Genomic DNA, 20,933 nt, shown 5'->3' on the forward strand with positions numbered 1-20,933 from the left:
CAACTCCGCTCGAACTTTCCCTAAAGATAATTTTCAAGATCATTTGAGATAGAAGATATTGTTTTCTCCTCCATTCATTCCATTCCATCCTCTCATTTCTTCCGGAGGCGTTGTGATGTTGCTCTTTTCTCTCATCATCTTGGATGGTGTTCTTTTCGTGCTTACCCATTTAACCGGAGTGTTGTGCCCCTTTGCTCAAATCCTTTTCATCCTATCAAGTCTTGCATCTCTTTTCAACCGGAGTGCTATACGAATTTGTTCTTCCTTGTTCCTCTTTTCTAACGGAGTGTTTTAAACTTCGTTCATCTCTGTTGTATTCTTTCTTTTAATTTGTTCAACTTTTCAAGGTTCTTTAGTTTCACTCGTTTGTCAAAGAAGCAACTTAGTTTTACCTTTTCTCTTCTTCTTCCTTTTTTCCCTCCGGTGCCATCCTAGATCTCGGGACGAGATCCTCTCGTAGTGGTGGAGTGTTGTAACGCCCCGAGACCGATGCTCGAGAAGACTTCCATATGTTTCGGGTTTCGCCGTGTGTTTCATTTGTGCCTGCCCTCTTATTTTTGCATTGCATCATGTCACCATGCCATCTTCTCATAAATCTTTTGCAACTCAACTAAATAAATGGCATGGATTTTTGATCCATTTAAACCAAGGGAATTCACCTGGTGACTTCTCTTTATAACATACCCTCCCGATAGTAGGGAGCTATATTAAATATTCCATCTTTGGAATCACCCATAACACACGTGTAAAATATATTCCATGTCTATTCCTCTTCGAGTTTGATCTTCAAACCTTGCCAATATTTTCTCATCCCTTTTATCGAGGCTCCTCTAAAAATCTCAGCCCATTTAGAGTCCTTTCGAATGGGTTTCAAAATTCAAACATGTTGAATTAAATTCAACATGTGCGAATCTATTGTTCTCCAAAAATCCTCTTGCCATTTTATTTAAATTCCTCACATTTTTGTGAGTCCAAGAAAATTATCCGCTTGTCCAATTTCTTCCCCTAACACCTCCTTCCTTTTTTCTTCTCTTCTTTGTTTTTTTCCTGTTTCAGATATGAGAGAGAGGAGTTCAGCCTATCTGGCATTCTAGGCCTCTCAATCATCCGTCAGCCCACCTAAGCCCTCTCTCTCTACTAGGCCTCCCTAGGCCAACTCCCCCGCAGGCCCAGCCCGCACCGGACCTAACCCTAGCAGCCAACTCCCCCGCAGGCCCAGCCCGCACCGGACCTAACCCTAGCAGCCACTAGGCCCGACCTAAACCACCCTCTCCCTCTCTCGTTCCCATTCGCCGCCACCCACACCCGCGCGTCGAACTAGAGAGAGCCCTGCTCGATCCGCTCGCACGGCGCTCGCCTGATCCATCACATCGTCTCCCCGTTCCTTCCCGCAGCGTCGCATGCACGTTCACATCAAGCACCAGGAGAGCCTCTGCCGCCCTATACCCTCGTCCCCCGCCGAATCTCCGCGACCCGGACGACCGGCCAGAGCCGCCATCTCCCTGCGCCTCGCCCCGACTCCGTTCGGCTTCCTCACCGGGGGCCGCCGCCACGGCCCTGCTGGACTTCGACGACCCGGAGCGCGGCGCCTTTGCCCTGCTGCTCCGTTTTTGACCTCCGCCGGACCTTTCCTGCAGCCTCGCGCGTCGTGCTCCCGAGCCCCCTCGTCCAGGAGCTCCACGAGGAGAGGAGCAACAACGCCGGAGCGTCGGCTTCGCCCGCTGCTTCTCTGGATGCCACGCCTCAGCGAACTCCTACATCCCCTCCTCCACCAGTTCCCCTGCCGGGCTCCTCTTCGCGCCGTCTTCGTCGAGCACCAGGAGCTCGACCTCGAGCCTCTCCACGCGCGCCCGCACCCACGCTTTGCTCCTGAAGGCATGCAACCGCCCCGAGCTCCCTTTCCTTGCTTGCCTCTGCCCGGAGCCGCGCCTTCGACGGGATCCATGTCCTCCGGCCCGTCCCGCCTCCTGCAGACCTCCTCGTCGCCATGCCAAGCTGCTGCTGCTGCCGCTGCTTCATCGGTGAGCGCAGGCCTCGCCGCGTTGCCTTTCTTTTGCCTCCCGGCTTCGTCCGCGTCCCGCTCAACCCTGTGAACGCCAAGTACCACCTCGGCCTGCAGCCCCACACCACGCCCTGAACTGCCTTGCTGCTGCCCACCCGAGGCCTCCTTGGTCTAGTTTTCAATTTGGTTTTGACCGGCAAGTTTGTCTTCACTGAACGTCCACACGACCGCAACCGGGGCCTCGTTCTGCTATGTTTTGGACACGCCGAGTTCCTCGAAGGCACCGATGCCTAGTATGTCTCAGGACTCGGATCGACAAGTACCACGACGTCCGGAGCCCTCGGATCCATCAAGTTCGTCTACCCTCGTGTGTACCACTACCGTCGCCCCGAAGACGTTGGACTCATCAAGTACCTCTCCAGACGAACGTGAACGACTACCATCGCAAGAACGGGACCGGCAAGTCCGAAGACCCCAAGTACCACGACACCAATGACATGAACATCTACGGAAACTCGTGCTACCATAAACATGTACCACTACCGTCGTCGAGATCGCGAGAACCTCTACCGTCGACCCTAAAGCACGCGAGAACGACTACTTCCACTACGAACTTCCCGAGAACGTCTACTTCCCCTACACCGCATCGAACTCGAACCGCTCTGAGAATGCTCCTTTGGGAAGGTATAACCCCGAGACGACCGTCCGAGAATGATTGCTTGTGTTGTATGTAATGCTCGCATTTGCACCGTGCCCGACATGTGTCTTGCATGTTCCCCGTTGCCATACCGTCGTCTCATGGGACACCCGGTAACCGGGATCACCCCATCATCTCTAACTCGTTCCACACATCCGCACACTTGTTCTTTTCACCGGCATCTCTATCGAGTTACCGGAACCGATATGTTGCCGTGGCATCATTTTCGGATTCGTTGCCGTGGCACCCCTTCCGTTTCCGCCACGATGACAAATGCTTCATAATGCTCTTGTCAACTTTTAATAAAAAATGCATAAACTTGTTCATGTCACCCGCATCATGATAACAACAATTAAAATGTTTAGATTGTTGTTGCAATACATTACTAAGGCATATGGGGATTTACCGGATTCGTTATTTGTTATATCCGGCCCCATTTAAATTGTTTAGATAGTATAGTTTTGTTATGCTTCACCAAATTTCCATGTTAACCAACATTTAATATTGTTGAGTACTTAAACGGGAGTGAACTAAATAATTGATGTGGTGTTCCGTCAATATGCAACCCGTTGCATATTGAGCTCCACTTAATTTGTAGTTTTGGTTGTTGCACTTTGCCATGACATGTATATTTAAACCATACATGCATCATACTTGGTTGTGCATCATGCCATGCTTATGTGATGGTTGTTTACCATGTTGTTTGCTTTCTTTCCGGTGTTGCTTCTTCGGATTAGTTCCGATAACATCGCGTTTGTGAGGATCCGTTCGACTATGTCCGTTTGTCTTCTTCATGGACTCGTTTCTTCTTCCTTGCGGGATCTCAGGCAAGATGACCATACCCTCGAAATCACTTCTATCTTTGCTTGCTAGATGCTCGCTCTTTTGCTATTGCCTATGCTACGATACCTACCACCTTGCTTATCATGCCTCCCATATTGCCATGTCAAACCTCTAACCCACCTTGTCCTAGAAAACCATTGTTTGGCTATGTTACCTCTTTGCTCAGCCCCTCTTATAGCGTTGTTAGTTACAGGTGAAGATTGGAGTTTGTTCTTTGCTGGAACATGGATATTTGTTGGGATATCACAATATCTCTTATTTAATTAATGCATCTATACACTTGGTAAAGGGTGGAAGGCTCGGCCTTATGCCTAGTGTTTTGTTCCACTCTTGCCGCCCTAGTTTTCGTCATATCGGTGTTATGTTCCCGGATTTTGCGTTCCTTACACGGTTGGATTATAATGGGAACCCCTTGACAGTTCGCCTTGAATAAAACTCCTCCAGCAAGGCCCAACATTGGTTTTATCATTTGCCACCTAGCCTTTTCTTTCCCTTGGGTTCTGAAGACTCAAGGGTCATCTTTATTTTAATCCCCCGGGCCAGTGCTTCTCTAAGTGTTGGTCCAACTGAGCGATGTCCGGGGCCACCAGGGGCAACTCTGGGCTGGCCTACCCGACGTCTTGCTCATCCGGTGTGCCCTGAGAACGAGATATGTGCAGCTCCTATCGGGATTTGTCGGCACATCTGGGTGGCTTTGCTGGTCTTGTTTTACCATTGTCGAAATGTCTTGTAACCGGGATTCCGAGCCTGGTCGGGTCTTCCTGGGAGAAGGAATATCCTTCGTTGACCGTGAGAGCTTGTGATGGGCTAAGTTGGGACACCCCTGCAGGGATTTGAACTTTCGAAAGCCGTGCCCGCGGTTATGGGCAGATGGGAATTTGTTAATGTCTGGTTGTAGAAAACCTAAAGTTTATCTTAATTAAAATGCACCAACCGCGTGTGTAACCGTGATGGTCTCTTCTCGGCGGAGTCCGGGAAGTGAATACGATGTTGGAGTTATGCTTGACGTAGGTTGTTCTAGGATCACTTCTTGATCATAGTTTCTCGATCATGCTTTTGCCTTCTCTTCTCGCTCTCATTTGCGTATGTTAGCCACCAAATATGCTAGTCGCTTGCTGCAGCTCCACCTCATACCTTTTACCCTACCTTAAGCTTAAATAGTCTTGATCGCGAGGGTGTGAGATTGTTGAGTCCCCGTGACTCACAGATACTTCAAAAACCAGTTTGCAGGTGCCGATGATACCATGCAAGTGACGCAACCAAGCTCAAGGAGGAGCTCGATGAAGACCGTGTTCGTTATGTTGTTCTGTTTTTCAGTTGATCGGTAGTGGAGCCCAATTGGGACGATCGGGGATCTGTGTAGCATTTGGGGTAGTCTTCTTTTATTTTGGTTCCGTCGTCGGACCTTGATTGTATTTGGATGATGTAATACTTTATTCATGTATTGTGTGAAGTGGCGATTGTAAGCCAACTATGTATCTCTTTCCCTTATGTATTACATGGGTTGTGTGAAGATTATCTCACTTGCGACATTGCTTTCAATGCGGTTATGCCTCTAAGTTGTGCTTTGACACGTGGGAGATATAGCCGCATCGAGGGCGTTACATTAGTAGACACTTGTTACAGGCACTGTTCATCCAAATATTTGTACCTTTCAAAACGGACCCGCAAAAACATGTATAATGCTTTTGTTTTGAAATCTCAATACAGATACGTAGGTACAGGTATACGAAGACAAATACACGAAATATGGAGACAGATGTGGGTGTCTTGACCCAGATCAGCAGCCTACAATGTATGTGCCCCCGCCCCTGCGTGCCACAAATCTTTAAAGATGCCCTTAGTTAGAAATCATTATGACCACTTATATAGTGTTAAAATTTAATATTTCTATGCACGCCGCTAATTATAGGATTGATTATTCTATGTTCAAAAGAATACAATATTCATAATTGAAGAGGGAGAAGATTGTAGGCACTGCAATATGAGATACAAGCATTTGGTTCTTGGTGCATATACGCCCTATATGCAAAAAGATAGTAATTGTAAACGTAAAAAAATTCTGATTTAGAATTTTTTAAATGAAGTTAACATTGTATTGTACTCGTAAAAATACCATGAAGGAAAACCCCCGTCGCCTTTAGGGCAAAAAAAGAAGAAGAAGAAATGGGTTTTTTCTTGAAGAAAATTTATATAGTAGTGCAAAAGAAAGTCAAGTTTATTCAAAAAAGGTCTGCTTTTTCTTTACCTTTTTCATAATTATTTAATTTATTTCTCTTATAGGGTGAATATACACCCGAGAACCAAAGGGCATTTCCCATACAATTTTCAGCATGTAGAGGTATGCTCTTTTATTGCCACCTAGGATCTGTCCTGAATTAATCCCGTATATACAGAGTGCTGCGAGGCTAAGATCTACTTCACAAATTTCTGTACTTCGCTGGTGTCAACAAACTCATTTACTCCACTTGTCAACAAGAACCTGTAGTTAGGAAGTAAACAATATTACTCAGTGCGTCGAAACAAATTGAATATCATGACTTAGTGCTGCTGTGGCTATAATACCTTTCAAACAGATCCACCGCCATGGATCTGCAACCACCGGGAACACATGACTGCAAGTTGAGTGCTATGTTGGGGTTATGAACACTTTGGCGAATGTGAACCCACCCGAGCGGTCTCTGAGACTCGTCATAGAACTTTGCTCTGCTTTCACAAATCAATGAGAAATTTACTGTAGTTAAAACATGTCCGCTCTTTATCATAGATTTTCTTTTTGCTAAATCAACGACAATTAATATGGATCGGAGGAAGTAGTACATATTTTCGCAAATCAAGCAGCGGCATGCATACCTGTACATGTAGGCGTCAACATCGATTGGATGATCGTTGTTGTCCACAAGGCATCCCTCATCAACCGAGCAGTCGCCGCAATCGTCCAGCACCCAACCGCTAAGTTTCCCTTCCTAAACCATGCAGGTACAAGCAAGAGTAGACTACATCAGCAGAAGAATGTAGTACGTAGATCTTCCGATTATTCGCTAGCTAGCTTCATGGATCATGCAGCAGTAGTTAGTAAACTGTTCTCGAGACGCACCTCGATGTATGTCTTGAAAGCCTCGACGGCTTCGACGCCCCGCTGTTTCGCGCTCTTGGGTTCGCCCACGATGTCCATCCTCAGCAGCACGGACTCGGCGGGCTCCTCGAGGTCCCGGATGAGGCCGCCGACCCCGCCCTCCAGCCCCGCCAGCCCCGCCAGCCTCATCCGGACCATCTCGATGATGATCTTCACCACCATGTAGGCGCCGTCGTCGAGGAAGTGGTTCTCCCTGAGCGCGCCGTGCCCGGTGGTCTCCATCATGACGTGCGTCTCCACGCCGTCCGCGTTGAGCTGCGCGCCCTTGTCGATCACGTTGCGGTAGCCGACGCGGTACAGGCAGTGCCGCCCGCCCCTCGCCTCGATGAACCGCGTGAGCCCGTCGCCCGCCCGCGCGTCCGTCACCACCGTCGTCCCGGGGTGCTCCGCCAGCACGATGGCGGAGATGAGCGCGATGAGGCGGTCCCCGTTGATGGCCGCCCCCGCGTCGTCCACCACGCCGCTGCGGTCCACGTCGGTGTCGAACACCACGCCGAGGTTAGCGCCGCGGGCCAGCACCGCGCCGCGCGTCAGCGACATGGCCATCGCGTCCTCCGGGTTGGGCATGTGGTTCGGGAACATGCCGTCCGGCTCCAGGTGCAGGCTACCGGTCGTGTCGGCGCCCAGCTTCTCCAGCACGTCCCACGCGAAGAACCCGCCGCAGCCGTTGCCGGCGTTCACGATGACCTTGAAGCCCTCCAGCGGGGTGTCGTAGTGCGTCGGGTGGGCGACGCGCTCCTTGATGATGTCCCGGAGGTGCTGCGCGTAGGCGCTCATCAGGTCGACGCGCATGACCACCGGAGGCATGCCGAGGCCGCCGCCGCCGAGGCCCATCTTCCTCGCGACGTACTTGCGTGCAGCGCGGTCGCAGATCCCTTCCACCTCCACCGAGGATAGCCCGCCGCGCTTGGTGAAGAACTTGAGCCCGTTGCGGGTGTAGGGGAGATGCGACGCGGTCATCTGCAAGCGTAGGATGATTCATTCATGAAGTTTCAGGGTAATTAACTTAAATTTTGGGCCGCGTTCTTTTTTAATGCGTTAACCATGTAAAAAATGGGATGCTCTTCCTTAATTATACTTTGACTAAGCTGAGAACCACGACGCCGTTCACCTTCACTGTGAACGTAAAGAGAAACCAGGAGTGCGGGGGTGTACCATAATGGACGCGTCGTAGCTGAAGCGGGGCAGTATGGTGCTCATGAAGCACGCCGGCGTGGTGGCGAGGCCCATGTCGAAGACGGCGCACCCCGCCTTGGCCAGCCCCGCGAACAGCACCGCGCTGAGCCGCGACCCGGACAGCCGGGGGTCCCGGCCGACGGACACCCGCAGCTGCTCCCCGTCCTCGCCCTCCCGCTCCCGCCGCTGATCCCGCAGCCACTCCCCGAAGCTCTCGCCGATCACCTCGACGGCCAGCGGCGTGAGGTCCACGGCCCGGCCCTTCTCGCCTTCCAGCGCCACGCCGCGCACGTCCGGCCCGTTCTGCAGCCTCCGGATCACGTCGCCCTCCTCGCCGCCCGCCGACGCCCCGAGCGCCGTGCTCTCGAGCTGGCCGCGGGAGCTCGCCGTGGCTCTGATCACCTGGCAGCACCTCCTCCTCCCACTCCACGCGCGAGGAGGTGACCGGAGCGCGCGGCCCGGCCTCGCGTGCTCGCGTGGCTGCAGAGCGGCCGGAGGAGCGGTGATGGTGGCCATGGCAACGTGCTAGAATGACGGCGCCGGCAGTGCAGGCGACGAGACGAAATGGCACAGCACACAATGGCGGGCGGTGCACGCAGGCGATTGGTATGTGATCTGCGCGTACCGGACTGGAGAAATATCTGCAGCAGGGCGTGCGGAAGGGCAGCAGCTAGCTGGTGGCCGCATCGCCGGAGGGATATTTTGCACGTCGGGACGCGCCGACGCGGCGGAGGCTGCGTGGACATGATAGACCGTGTGCGGTGGAGGCGCTGCCGTAACAGTTCTGTGGTGCCGCTGCCATCGACCCTGCGAGCTGCAACGTACGTAATTGGCATGTGTTGCGAGTGTGACAAATGGCAGCTGGGCTGGCCAAAACTGAAAAGGACTTGCCGTGGTTCCAAGGATCGTTTTTTTCTTTTTTTTTGAGTGGTTCCAAGGATCGGTAGATGCCGTATATACCAGAGCGAATTTTGACACAGCCCAACCAAACATGTACACTTTTACAACCTGAACCCTGCCATTTACTGGTGTGTCTTGCCTGAACCCTCATCAATTCAGACTTTTGGAAGTAGAATTAAAATTGTTTTGTAGAAGATTATTTATTGATAGTTCTCTGTAAAAAGAAAAAAGTAAGGAAAACAATCCAATTTTTTTGGTGATGCAAGATGCTCAATTACTTGATGTTCGTGCAAAATTTTGTGAAGTTTGGATATTCGAGGAGCTCGTGAGAAAAAGATCGGGTATGTGAGAAACATTTGAAAACAACATTGTTCACGCCTGATTTTGTCTTTTTTTCTACGCGCTGCTCGAATGTTCAAACTTCATCAAATTTTGCACGAACATTATGCACATGTATATCTTGCTTGCAAAACAAAATCGGATTTTTTTTGCAATTGTTTTTTTAGTAATTTTAGTGCTTACCGGGTTTCATGGGTACCGAAGTAAATATTCCAGCATATAGTTTGTTATTGTACTTCTCCGTCTGTTTCCCCTCCTTTACGTGAGCATAGACTGATCGGTACCCATGGCATCAGCGACGAGCCAGGACAAACTTGTAATTGAATTCGTCAAAAATGGTGTAACATGTGCGCAGTGACGAATATAGACAGAAAATGAAGGATGGGCTTAAAATTTATGCAAGCCTGTATGTGTGAACATATTTGTTGGGTTGGGCTGGCAAGTGACTGAATTGGCCTTGAGACTAGTAGTAAAAGACTTTTTTTTAGTGCTGGAGGGGGGGCTAAGCTTGTTAAAGCACCCCTAATAGATTCGCCCCTGCATGTGTGCATGTTGTTGTTGTTGTTGTTCTTTTTTGCAAAAAAAAAACTCAAGTTCTATTTAAAAAATCACTAGAAGTACAAAAGCATCCTAAATATAATAATAATTACATTGAGGTTTTTGAACTACCAAACGCGCACTATCATCACCAAAATGAGCTGTTGATGCACTGCTGTCGCCGCTCTATTACCGAAGCCAGCACGACCTTGTTGATGATAGCATGAAAGTCTTTTGTGCATGTGTCCTTAAAGACCAGCGCCCTGGAGTCGTGCTTGTCTCCGTTGAATCGGTCTGATGCTCCTAACACAAGATATATAGCCATTGCGCACACATGACAAGAAACCTTAATCTTGTTACCCCAAGAAACTACAACGAAGCTCCGTCTAGATGGACAAACTCAAAGAGAAGCAGAGCTTGAAAGACCAACTCGAAAAATAACACTGCCATCCGTTCGAGCATGAACCTTGCGATGACTAAAAGAACCCTTACTTAATACGGAAGGCGGATAAATGGGCTCATCGACGAAGCCTGGATGGAAAGAGTTTGCCTTGACTGCAGTTTACGAGGAGAAGGGAAGAAAACTTGGATGTACCTACGTTTAAATTTTAAAGTGATATTTCTTTTTCATGAAAAGTAACAACATTGCATTTCATTGATGAAGAAGAACACATTACAAAGCTTAAATTGAGCTCGGAACACTCAACAGTACAACAATGACACCACATGACCAAGAACTTGGGTCTATTTTTTATTTTCTAATTCTGTTTTTACATATACATAAACATGTGTGTATGAATCTTCAGCAAGATATATTTATACTTTTTAGATTACAATAAATATTTATATGTGGTGTGTAAAAAAACAAATATCAAAATAACCTCGTTAACTCAAAAAAGGCTTGCGTTTTTTTTTTTGCAAAAAATCGTTTTGTTGTTGTTTTTGAGCCAGAAATTTGTCTTTATGTGTTGTCTATATATTTCGGTGCAGACTTTTAAAACATGGGTGTACCGTGCACTCAATTAGGCAAAAAAAAATAGCTAATAACTTTTTTAAGAAAAATATGAAACTTTGTCGAAACAAGCATTGTCTAGTGTATCACTCATGTACAAAGTTTCGCGACAAAGTGACTTTTATGGTATTATTGACAAATAATACAAAATTGTAACTACAAACTGTGTAAATAGTAAGATTAATATATTATTAATTTTGCTTTTATTCGTTCAGAATATCACGAAAGTCATTTTGTCACGAAACTTTACATGTGAGTGATACACTAGACAATGCTTGTTTCGACAAAGTTTCACCTTTTTTGGTTCTTTTTACTATTTTTAAATTCGGTTATCCTAAATCCATTTGCCGTCGTGTATTTTCGATATATTTCGTCTTATTTAGTAATTCTTTTGCTGATACCTAAAGAATATCCATAATAATCCGTATAGATTATATATATTTTTTCGCAGGGGTTAATACGCCAGCGCCGCCGCGAAAGTCAGATCGGAGTCTCGCACAAGGGAGAACAGACGGAGCCGGCGATCCGAGAGGATGATGACGCGAGGGCAGCGGCGGCGCTTGGGCCTTGCCGATCCACCGGCTCCTTGCGCCGGATCTGGCCACCCGAGGAAGCGACCGCGTCAGGGTCTGCGCCGCTGTACCGCCGCGCGCCTCCCCGGTCATGAGCCCCGCTCCTCCACCGACGGCGCGCATCGCACCGGCCATCCGGGAGAGACCGAATGGAGGGACTGGGCGAACCTGACGACCGAGATCGCCGACGACGTCGCCGTCCGGCTCCTCTCCCACAACGTGTCGGAGTATCTCCGCTTCAGGGCCGTGTGCAAGCCCTGGCGCGAGCTCAAGGAGGACCCGCGGGCGCACGGCGTCCTGGATAGCCGGTTCCGCCCGCACGGCTGGTTCCCGCTGCCCAACCGAGGGGAGCCCCCGTCGCGCCGGCGCCTCGTCCACGCAACCGCCAGGGCCCGCGTCGTCAGAGTCCACCACCAGATATTCTCCACCAGCCGCCTCCTCAGCGTGGCCTCCGGCCTCCTCGTCATGCGCGACGAGGCAACCTGCATCGTCCGCCTCCTTCACCCGTTCACCGGCGCGCTCGCCGAGTTCCCCGACATCACCGACGTGCGGCCCCACGATGGCGCGGAGCCGAGCGCCCGTCTCGGCATGGACGCCTTCAAGGCCCGCTTCCCTGGCCTCGGCGTTGACCCGGACGCCTACCTCGCCACGGACGACTACAAGTCCGGCTACCCCGCCGAGGGCACGGTCATGGACTTCGCCAGCATCGACGACTCCACCTCCCCGCCGACCCTCCAGCTCTGCGTGAATAATGGGAAGTGGCTCGTCATCTCCGCCAAGCCTGGCGATGAGCACTGGGTGTCCCTGAGCCGGCGGAGGGGCAGCGTACGGGCCATGTTACACCGCGCTTTACTTAGGCTGGTAACAGCGAGAATCAACTTAGATTAGGCATGCATGTGTTACTGCAGTACCTTCATAATAATGAGTAGCAAGGGCATCTTCAACGGCAACTTGCAAATTTTCTCACGCATCCGGGACTAATCCACAGACACGGAAGCGAGAGGCCACTATCCAAGCGTAGCCATATACATTTCAAACTCTTTTTCAACAAACCGGATGAAATTCGTGCAAACAAAATTGAATTTCATATAAACATGACGGGTTTTATACAATCACGATGGATTTTCATTACATTTCAAATATTTAGAAAAAGAAAATGACCTGACCCTAAACTTATCCTACGGTGGCGGCGCCTGGCGTCCAAGCCCGTGTTGTCCTCCATCCGCCGTCTCCATGAGCACCGGCGATAAGATCGATGAAGTGAAGGTTCGGTCTCCGGCGAGGAAGAGTAGAGCACGGGAGACGAACTGGCCCACATGGGACACAAGGTCCTGCTGCCTCCCGTGGTCTACTCATCCTCGGAGGAGTACGCGACCTGCCCGTCGCCAGTGGACGTGAGGTCCATGATGGAAATGGTGGCGTCGATGTTGTCGCCATCCCACGAGACCAACTGATGGTTCGTCGGCGGCGCGTAGGAGGCGCAGTTGGCGTTGTTCTCGTCCGCGATCACCTGCAACCGTGCCTCCACGGCGGCCGCTTCCTGGCGAGTGGCGGCTTGAGCGCGGACGACATTGTAGATGGCACGCTGCTCCGCGACGAAGTTAGGTTTTGCCACGACATCCTCACTCGCACGCTTGTCGTAGATCTGGCCCTCCGCCAGCCGATGCTGCTCCATGAGGAACAGGTTGTACCACTGTTCCTCTTGCGCCTGCTGGAACACCGACAAAGGCACTAGCGCAAGCCGCACTTCCGCAATGGCGACGTTGTAGTGTGTCGGTTCTTGCTCCATGGTGAAGCCGGCATGCACATGAGGCGCGGGAGCCGGGGTGGTGTCATCGGAGCCCGTATCCATGGTGGTATCGTCCTCGTCCTCGGAGACCTCGGACGCGCCGGAGTGGGTTTCTCGGCCAACGAGCCTGCTTAGTGGCAGCATACGGACGGACAGCGGCATTGAACGGGCGTGTTAGATATCCGTCCCGTTCCGTCCAGTCACGCATGCATTGAACATGCGCGGACACCGAAGACACGTCGCGGGCAGTGCCCATGGCCGACGCGCCGCTTCAATGGCGGAGACAGTGAGAGGTCGCTTCCGCCTTGAGCCGTCTTCAATGTTGAGCGACGCGCTCTACAGCAGTATGAATGCGGGCAGCTGGCGCCAGGAGGAACGTGCGCAGGCGAGAGAAGGGGTTTTGGTGGGCCAAGGGTGTCAAAAGCGAGCGTGGGATTGGTTCGGACTCCCACAAAGCCCCCCACCCCCTCCCCCCATGCGTTTGTCTCTGGTTTGCAGGAGAAATCACGTCCGGACTGCGCCGCGGACCAATACAGGCCTGCATTGGATGACTTCTGATGTCCGGACAACACGGTCCGGACGCATGCGGAACGTATGCGGGTCGGTGTTGGAGATGCCCTAATATATACATAATGAGTAGTAATGTATGCGTAGTGTCATGCAATACTTCATTTATTTAGATGTAGACTCATTTTGCTTTGAGGTGCATTATGTTAGGCTACTCATAGTGGGTAGTACCATATACTAGTATCACGCATATGTTATTGGTGTCGTGCAGTCTTCATTTATTTAGATGTAGACTCATTTTGCTTTCACCTGCAAAAAAAAAACTCATTTTGCTTTGAGGTGCATTATGTTACTACTGCAAACACCTATCTTCTCATTAAATGCTTGCCACATAAGCAAACTTGTATTGTGATGCATTACGTTACTAGCTAAGTTACTTCCACTATGACCAACATAAGTAAAGACTAGTGAACTGAAAAAGTAGTGGGCCTCGATTACTGAAGAACACTTAAATGTTACTATCTCTGTCCAGATTTATTTTAGATCAAACATAGTATCACTGAAAACCCGTTTCGAATATGAATCCAACAATATAAGTTTTGTGACATACAACTTATATTTTATCAGTCAAATCTACAGTCAATATATGGCATAAAAACAAAGACGACGAATAAACCCGGATGGAGGTAGTACTTTCTACCTCCCCTTGTCTGGATGAGCGTTTACTTATGATCGAGTACCCATTTTGCGATGACATTAGTTTAGTTTATTGTTATGCATGTTTTGTTAGCCTTTTCAGACTCTCTATTCCCAATAATTTATTGTGTGTCTTCGAATTGTGTTGTGTAATTAGTTGACAGAACATGGCATACCTTTTGCATGATGATGCCTTAGAACTACTCGTGGCCTGGATTAACCATTGTGGGATGTAATCGTTTGGTTGATCTTTTGGTAAAAGCAAAACCTTCCTATGTTTCGAACTAAGGGACTTCGGAAAATTTATAATTATGTGGGAAAAGAATATCAAGAACGAAATGGATGTATTTCTCTTGCACGCCTCGAGCTGTTGTGTGAAAAAGGACTATTTGAGGCAATATAAATCTATTAGAGGAAGTGAGGAACACCTGACCTGCATAGGCTTTATTAAAAGAATGATTAACAGTATATATCGCATTGTCTGTACGATCATCAGCCATATTTTGTTGACATAGGGAATAACATTCTTTTATTAGCTCTGAGAATTACCTTGCATGCCATTTCTGGTCTTATTATAAAGCATGCATCACAAACAGTTTAACTGAATGTAAATGGGCCTGAAATGTACAAAAAATGAAGTGAACAGAGTTGTATGTTCTTTTATTCACACAAAAGTTGTAGTATGTGATCCTAAGTGATAACCATGACCTTCATATGCTAGAAATGCGTTGATAGCTTCCTTGACAGAATACACTGAGCGATAAAATCCGTGACGTATCGTCAGTCTCTTACAGTCTTATTGTACTAGCTAAAGTTAGTTGATAACATGCTATCTAGCTGCTTTAACATTGAGGGGCAAGTATTATATGCCAAAAGCAGCTTGGAACCACTAGTATGACACTACACCGAATTATCCTCGTCGTCTTCACTGTTTTCCAGAACGTGTGCAAGGGAATTGGCTTGCAACTTCTTAAACTGGCCTATGAAGTCTGTTGCTTCTGAAATGAGAGCATTCTTTGCAGCCTTCACACTACCAGCTCGTTGCTCCGAAAGAGGCCTCTCAGGATCAGTTGCATTGGTGCCAGCAGCCTTCTTACGAGGCTTTTTTGCGCCATCTCTTCGGGTCAACTGATTAATGTACTTCTCATGCAAAACAGTATTCTTTAGAGGCTTCAGAACTGCTGGACTCGGTTCAGCTTGCTTAGTTTTCAACCTTGACAACGGTCTCTTACGTGCTGAAGAACTCGCGCTGTACTTGTGCAGGGAAAAGGACTTTAGATAATTGTCAGGGGTCCCAGGAGAATCGTCAAGAGGAATGTTCAATTGTAAAGCAGACGGTGAAGTTTCAAATAGCGAGAAGTGATCAGCCTCTTGAGCTTGGTCAATGAGGGAATGCTTCTTCAGCAAATGTCTCACTGTCTTCTGTGCTAATAGGCTCTTTTGTTTGGCAGTCCTTGGTCTTCCGGCTAGAGGTTCCAAAAGGTTTGGAAACTTTGGATCAGACAATGTGAAATGTGCTAGAGGAGAAAACTGTGTTTTACTTCGAGGACGAGGGGCGATTGGAGTGGGCGTTGAGAGGTCAGCATGAACTCGATTGAAGCAGTCTTCAGCAGATTTCCCTGGGACCTGAAAGGATGTGTGTCAAATTGCTGAACTAACAAAAATAATAAAGTAACAAGTCACCTAGGAAAATACTGAGTAATCTATAGGACATACTACTTGACATGTTGAAGTACAAAATAGATTGTCAAAGCAACGTGACATGTTGTCGGATATGACATGTGGTAAGCATCACTAGAAATGGCTGAAATCAATTCCATGTGAGACTACTAAAAGAGCAGCACCAAAATGTTAGTTATCTAAGCTCACAGTACTATATTTTTTGAACCTGTGCTCAAAGTATTTTTGTTTTTGCATGTATCTTGTATCTAGCAACATTAACAATCTTCTGATGACCAGTTTTTCACATCCATGTTGGTGTCAACATGTGATGAGAGGATCACTCACATGTGCACATTAAATAATAAACAGACAACATTCTATTGACTGTTAATTCTTCCCCTTCAATGCAAAAAAACAAATACAGCGTGAAATGTTATGTTTCAGTATGATTATTAACCAACCCTTGTAAATATTACCAGTTGTCCACATTCCCAGAGAACGCTCTCTACAATTTTTCATTTCTCAGATACGCGCCTAAATATGCATCATCTCGTATTAGAAGAAAACATCCAAATGACACCGAACTTACAGCCTTCAAACAAAGGCAGAAAAGAAAGCCAAAAATGGAAGAACACAGAAGTCCAACAAACTATACAACTATCCTACTGCTACTATTTGACTTATTCATCATTCAGACACTACTGGTATGTTGTAGTTAGACTCTGGAAGTGTTTTCAGTATGTTCAACTCTAGCCTACTCCAACTTGTTTGGGACTGAAAGGCTTTGTTGTTATTGTTGTTGTTGTTGGACATTCAATGTTGTATACATGATTTATATTGACTGCTTAACAAAAGGAACTCAACAAAACAATGCAGTGGAATATCACAAAGTCTAGCACCAAGATCCATGAATAACTCATGCACATTCATGCACATTTTTAAAACTGGAAACCCCATTCTGAGAGCAACATTTTAACTGCAGCATTCTAATTATTTATTATTATGCTTTCTCAAGGCAGCTTGTGCAACTAGATATCAAACAGGTCTGCAACTACCAAGATATGATCATCAAACCACTAAAGGAACAAAATCGAAGGATTGGAAATACCATTTTAGAAACTTTCTTCCAGAAATGTGGGGATGGTCGAGCAGTGAAGTAAGCCTGGCGCAATATAGTGTCCTGCTCTTCTGTCCATTCATCTGACGCGCAACACTGTTGCTGTACCCCTTCTTTAATCCCGCTTAGCTCTTCACTGCATTCCTTGGTGTTCATCAGTATATCATCACCAATTTTAGGCTGCACTATGGAAGAAGGATTATTTTCACTCTTCTTGTGGATGATGTTTCTGGGTTCAGTGATGGGTACAATTTCTTGACAATCAGATTTGTGCTCCTTGTGAGTTTGTTTCCTTGATGCCTGCTTTCTTCCGGTGCCTCTCTTCCTCTTTCCTGTCAGCTCCTCACCACGACTGGGCTTTGGCTCTTGCATCTCACTCTTTTTGTAAGATGCATCTGCAGTCTTTCTCCTGGCAGGAGCATCTTGGGAATCTTCATACACTGTCTGGAGCTTATTGTGTTTTTCCATCCTTGCAGAAGCTTTTACTGCAGCAATTCTCTGGCTACTCCTTGGTGGATTCTCTAGTTTTTTGTCTTTCTTAACAGCATTTTGAGTCTTGCTGTTATGGGGAATGTCGCGGGGATTTGGTGTGAACGGCAACAGTTTGTGGTGACTTTGCTTCTCCACTAAGGGCTTGCTCACACTCTTATCACCTCGTTGGAACCGTGTAGATCTCTGAACAGGCGTAATCGCCCATTGGTTACCCCTGACTTCGCATTCCTGCAACAGAAGGTAAAACTTAAACACTGTTGCCGCAAGCTATGCCATTGAAAGATCCGAACAGAATCATCCAATGATGAACTATGATATTTGTAATCAAGTGCCAACCGTGAAATGGATGAAGCAGTCCAGTTAGCAAGCATGTTAGATTATTAATATGATGATCGGACAGGCATGAAATGGATAAAATCAAGAGGCGGGTGAACAAACTATTAGTGGCATATAAACTAATCTTTGTTTTGGGGGGTGGAAGAAACTAATCTGTTGTTGGATAAGTAGAATATATAAGGAATAGAGCAAGATTGTACTTGGTAGCATGACATACTGGAATATGTTAAACCATTGATAGTTGGTTGTTGTCACGGAATCCCCAGAAATCAAGAAATGGTGACAAATTTTGGGAAGAAAATTGGGTTTTGTCTAACTAGTGGAGAAAGATCTAAACAACGTGGCCAAATCTCCTTCTCAGGCAACTAAAATGCGCAGAAGAGGAGGAAACTAAGCACATAAACGTAACATCCCGTGCCCCCAGATTGGAGCCGGTATCTGCAACCAGGAAGAGATTTGCCCCCCTATACCTCTTCCGCCTCGTCGAGCACAATAGGGTGGTCCGGATCCCGGCCGGTAAGCCGCGCCGACCGGCGTGGGAGAGCCTTCGGAGGTCGTCCCGCAGCTCCGCCGCTCTCGTCGCGGGTGCATCGGCTTCTCCCCGGGGTTGTGGGGGCGGCCTGCTTCTTGAACTTGGAGGCCTCCGCGTCCTCGTCCCGGTTCCTGGATGGGGACTGGATCCACGGAGACGGAGAGTTGAGCGGAGTCGCGTGGTGCGAGCGCAGCCGCCCCTTCCACTGCGTCCCGCCGGCCGCCGGGGTGGAGGGTTCCTGCTTCTTTACCATGTTTGTTGGCTGGAGAAAGGAGAGGGAGAGAAAGGGGATCGATTACTGGAGAGGCTGGAGTTTGGAATGAACGGGAGGGGATTTTGAATGGAGAGAGGAATGGGGGCGGTCGTCCTGGACCCTGGGCCGAATGGGCCAGGTGAGTGTTTGATAGGCTCGGTACCATGTTGCTCATTCCCGGCCGGCCATGCTTCAGGTCAATAGAATGCTTCGGGTCAAGAAATTAATATGAAAGTCATCTAGGAGTACATAAGTTGCCTCAAAAAAAATCTAGGAGTACATAATTCTCAAAAATCTAGGAGTACCTATTTATCTCAAAAAAAATCCTGGAGTACCGTTTCATAGCTTCCTTTAAAAAAATATCCTTTTTAGCACGTGGTACATTCTTTGTAGTCGCTTAGGAAGTTTCGACTGGTTTTGCTCGGAATTTCTAACATGATCACAGAAGGTTTACCATGTTGCTTCGGTGAGTCTGAGTGGAATGTTGGAGGCTCGGAACAAATTAGGTTTTGAAACAAACACCTATATGAGTTTCTCGGTGGCTCCGGATGAAAGTGGTTTGGTGGCACCGAGGTGAAAGAGAATAGGTAGGTATAGTGGAATTTCTTGAGGTGGTTTGAGGAGTTTTTGGAGTTTGATCTTTAAGTACCTAGAGCAAAGAGCTCGTTGTCACACCCTCATCCCTTCTAGTAGTATCGACATGCCTAAGGACTCAATGTGACCTCGAATTACAAAAATAAAAATGAAGAATCATATGGCTTGACCAACACTTGAAGTTTTTTTAGGGGTCACCTTCCATTCCAATGTTGTTTCTATGAAGAACTTTGTCTGAAATAAACTTGAAGCATAGTTAGTTCTTCAGAATATGTTGGCATGAATTATTGAAATACACCTTGGGGATTAGATGCACTTTCACATCTTTTGATCTGCCTCATCCATCACTCACACTAGAATCTTGATGGGAGGAGCAAAACCAGACGCAAGTATCCGCTTGGTGTGCTTTCGTCGCTACCCTGGATTAGATCGTTGACATTGGGGAACCATGATGTAATCTCCATCATCTTCGCAAACTTCACCATATCGCCTTGCGTGTACCCCACCACCAGCGCCGTCCAGCTCGCCCCCTTCATCTTCCTGAGCAGTGGTGAGAGAGATCAATGCTGAGAGAGAAAGAGAGAGTGGTGGGGAGCTCCGTGGTGAAAGAGAGTCAGCGAGTGGTGAATGCAAGGGGGTGAATGTTGTGGGTGAAGTTGGCAATACAGTAAACATTCAGTGCAACTGAAATTCAATTAGTTGTTCGTAAAAAAGTTCAATTAGCTACATCACACCAAAAATGCAGCAAAAAGTTCAGTTACCTTCAGTGAACAAAAAATGCACTAAAAAGCCTAGTTAGAGGGAGTGCACTGAAAATTCAGTTAGTTGTTCAAACACTCAACAAAAATTTAGGTTAAATTGTCATTCTAACAATCAACAAAAATCTAACTCAGTGCAGTTTTAGTGTGTCAAAACATTTAGGGGCAATTCTTTTTGGGGCTTATATTTGCAGCCACTCATAAGCCTCAAAAGAACTGACCCTTAGTCTAACTGTAGTTAGTGTGTTCAAAAAAATCTCATTAAAGTTTCATTTCACACCTGTCCAGTGTCAAAAGATTCAGTTTCTAAATTTCCAGTTTGACTCAAATTCAATGCAAAATTATGGCATAAAAATCAGCATGAGGTGTCCAAAATCAGTATGAGAGACCTTTCACTAATCAAGAGATTAATGATGTAGTGAAGGAGCTACCAAATGATAAATCTCCAGGTCCAAATGGCTTTAACAATGAATTCTACAAAGCTTGTTGGGATATTATTGGGCCAGACATCGGAAAGTCAATCCATGATTTCTATGAGGGTAATGTAAACTTGGAAAGCATAGACTCTTCTTATATCACACTGATTCCAAAAATGGATAACCCTTTAAGTCCTAATGATTTTAGGCCAATTTCACTACTCAATAGTTGCCTTAAGATCATTACCAAGTTGTTGGCCAATAGATTACAGAAGATTATATTGAAGATAGTCCACATCAATTGGTATGGTTTTCTCAAATAAAGAGCAATTCAAGACTGCTTGGGCTGGGCATATGGGTATTTGCATCAGTGACATGCATCAAAAGAGCAAGTTGTGGTGCTTAAACTTGATTTTGAAAAGGCCTTTGACACTTTAGAACATCAAACGATTTTGGAAATGTTGAGAGCAAAAGGCTCTGGAAACAGATGGATTAATTGGATGAAATTATTATTCAACTTTGCATCTTCCTCAATTATTCTCAATGGGGTACCCAGAAAGAAATTCT

At 47.3% G+C, this 20,933-nt stretch overlaps 2 protein-coding genes across 2 annotated transcripts; both read right to left on the reverse strand.

The window, feature by feature from the left end:
• Positions 1–5,791: 5,791 nt before the first annotated feature.
• On the reverse strand, positions 5,792–8,620 carry LOC125520471 (uncharacterized). Its single transcript, XM_048685410.2, has 5 exons — positions 7,834–8,620; positions 6,640–7,638; positions 6,396–6,508; positions 6,108–6,248; positions 5,792–6,024 (listed from the first exon to the last, which is right to left on the reverse strand). The coding sequence occupies exons 1-5, from the start codon at positions 8,368–8,370 to the stop codon at positions 5,958–5,960; spliced, it is 1,857 nt and encodes a 618-aa protein (XP_048541367.1). The 5' UTR covers positions 8,371–8,620; the 3' UTR covers positions 5,792–5,957.
• Positions 8,621–14,927: 6,307 nt separating this feature from the next.
• Positions 14,928–18,673, reverse strand: LOC125523416 (Homeodomain-like superfamily protein). The gene is made up of 3 exons (XM_048688450.2): positions 18,284–18,673; positions 16,977–17,705; positions 14,928–15,832 (listed from the first exon to the last, which is right to left on the reverse strand). The coding sequence occupies exons 1-3, from the start codon at positions 18,596–18,598 to the stop codon at positions 15,107–15,109; spliced, it is 1,770 nt and encodes a 589-aa protein (XP_048544407.1). The 5' UTR covers positions 18,599–18,673; the 3' UTR covers positions 14,928–15,106.
• Positions 18,674–20,933: the final 2,260 nt, after the last annotated feature.

The sequence above is a fragment of the Triticum urartu genome, chromosome 7A, assembly GCF_056163025.1.
Source record: "Triticum urartu cultivar PI428250 chromosome 7A, HENAU_Tu73, whole genome shotgun sequence".
NCBI lineage: Eukaryota > Viridiplantae > Streptophyta > Magnoliopsida > Poales > Poaceae > Triticum > Triticum urartu.

Coding starts and splice junctions, on each gene's coding strand:
- LOC125523416 (XM_048688450.2), bottom strand. CDS start 18,598: ATGGTAAAGAAGCAGGAACCCTCCACCCCGGCGGCCGGCGGGACGCAG. Junction 17,706..18,283: donor TGCTCGACGAGGCGGAAGAG/GTATAGGGGGGC, acceptor CTTCTGTTGCAG/GAATGCGAAGTCAGGGGTAA. Junction 15,833..16,976: donor GGAAGAAAGTTTCTAAAATG/GTATTTCCAATC, acceptor ACATCCTTTCAG/GTCCCAGGGAAATCTGCTGA.
- LOC125520471 (XM_048685410.2), bottom strand. CDS start 8,370: ATGGCCACCATCACCGCTCCTCCGGCCGCTCTGCAGCCACGCGAGCAC. Junction 6,509..6,639: donor CTTTCAAGACATACATCGAG/GTGCGTCTCGAG, acceptor TGCATGGTTTAG/GAAGGGAAACTTAGCGGTTG. Junction 6,025..6,107: donor GCGGTGGATCTGTTTGAAAG/GTATTATAGCCA, acceptor TCCTAACTACAG/GTTCTTGTTGACAAGTGGAG.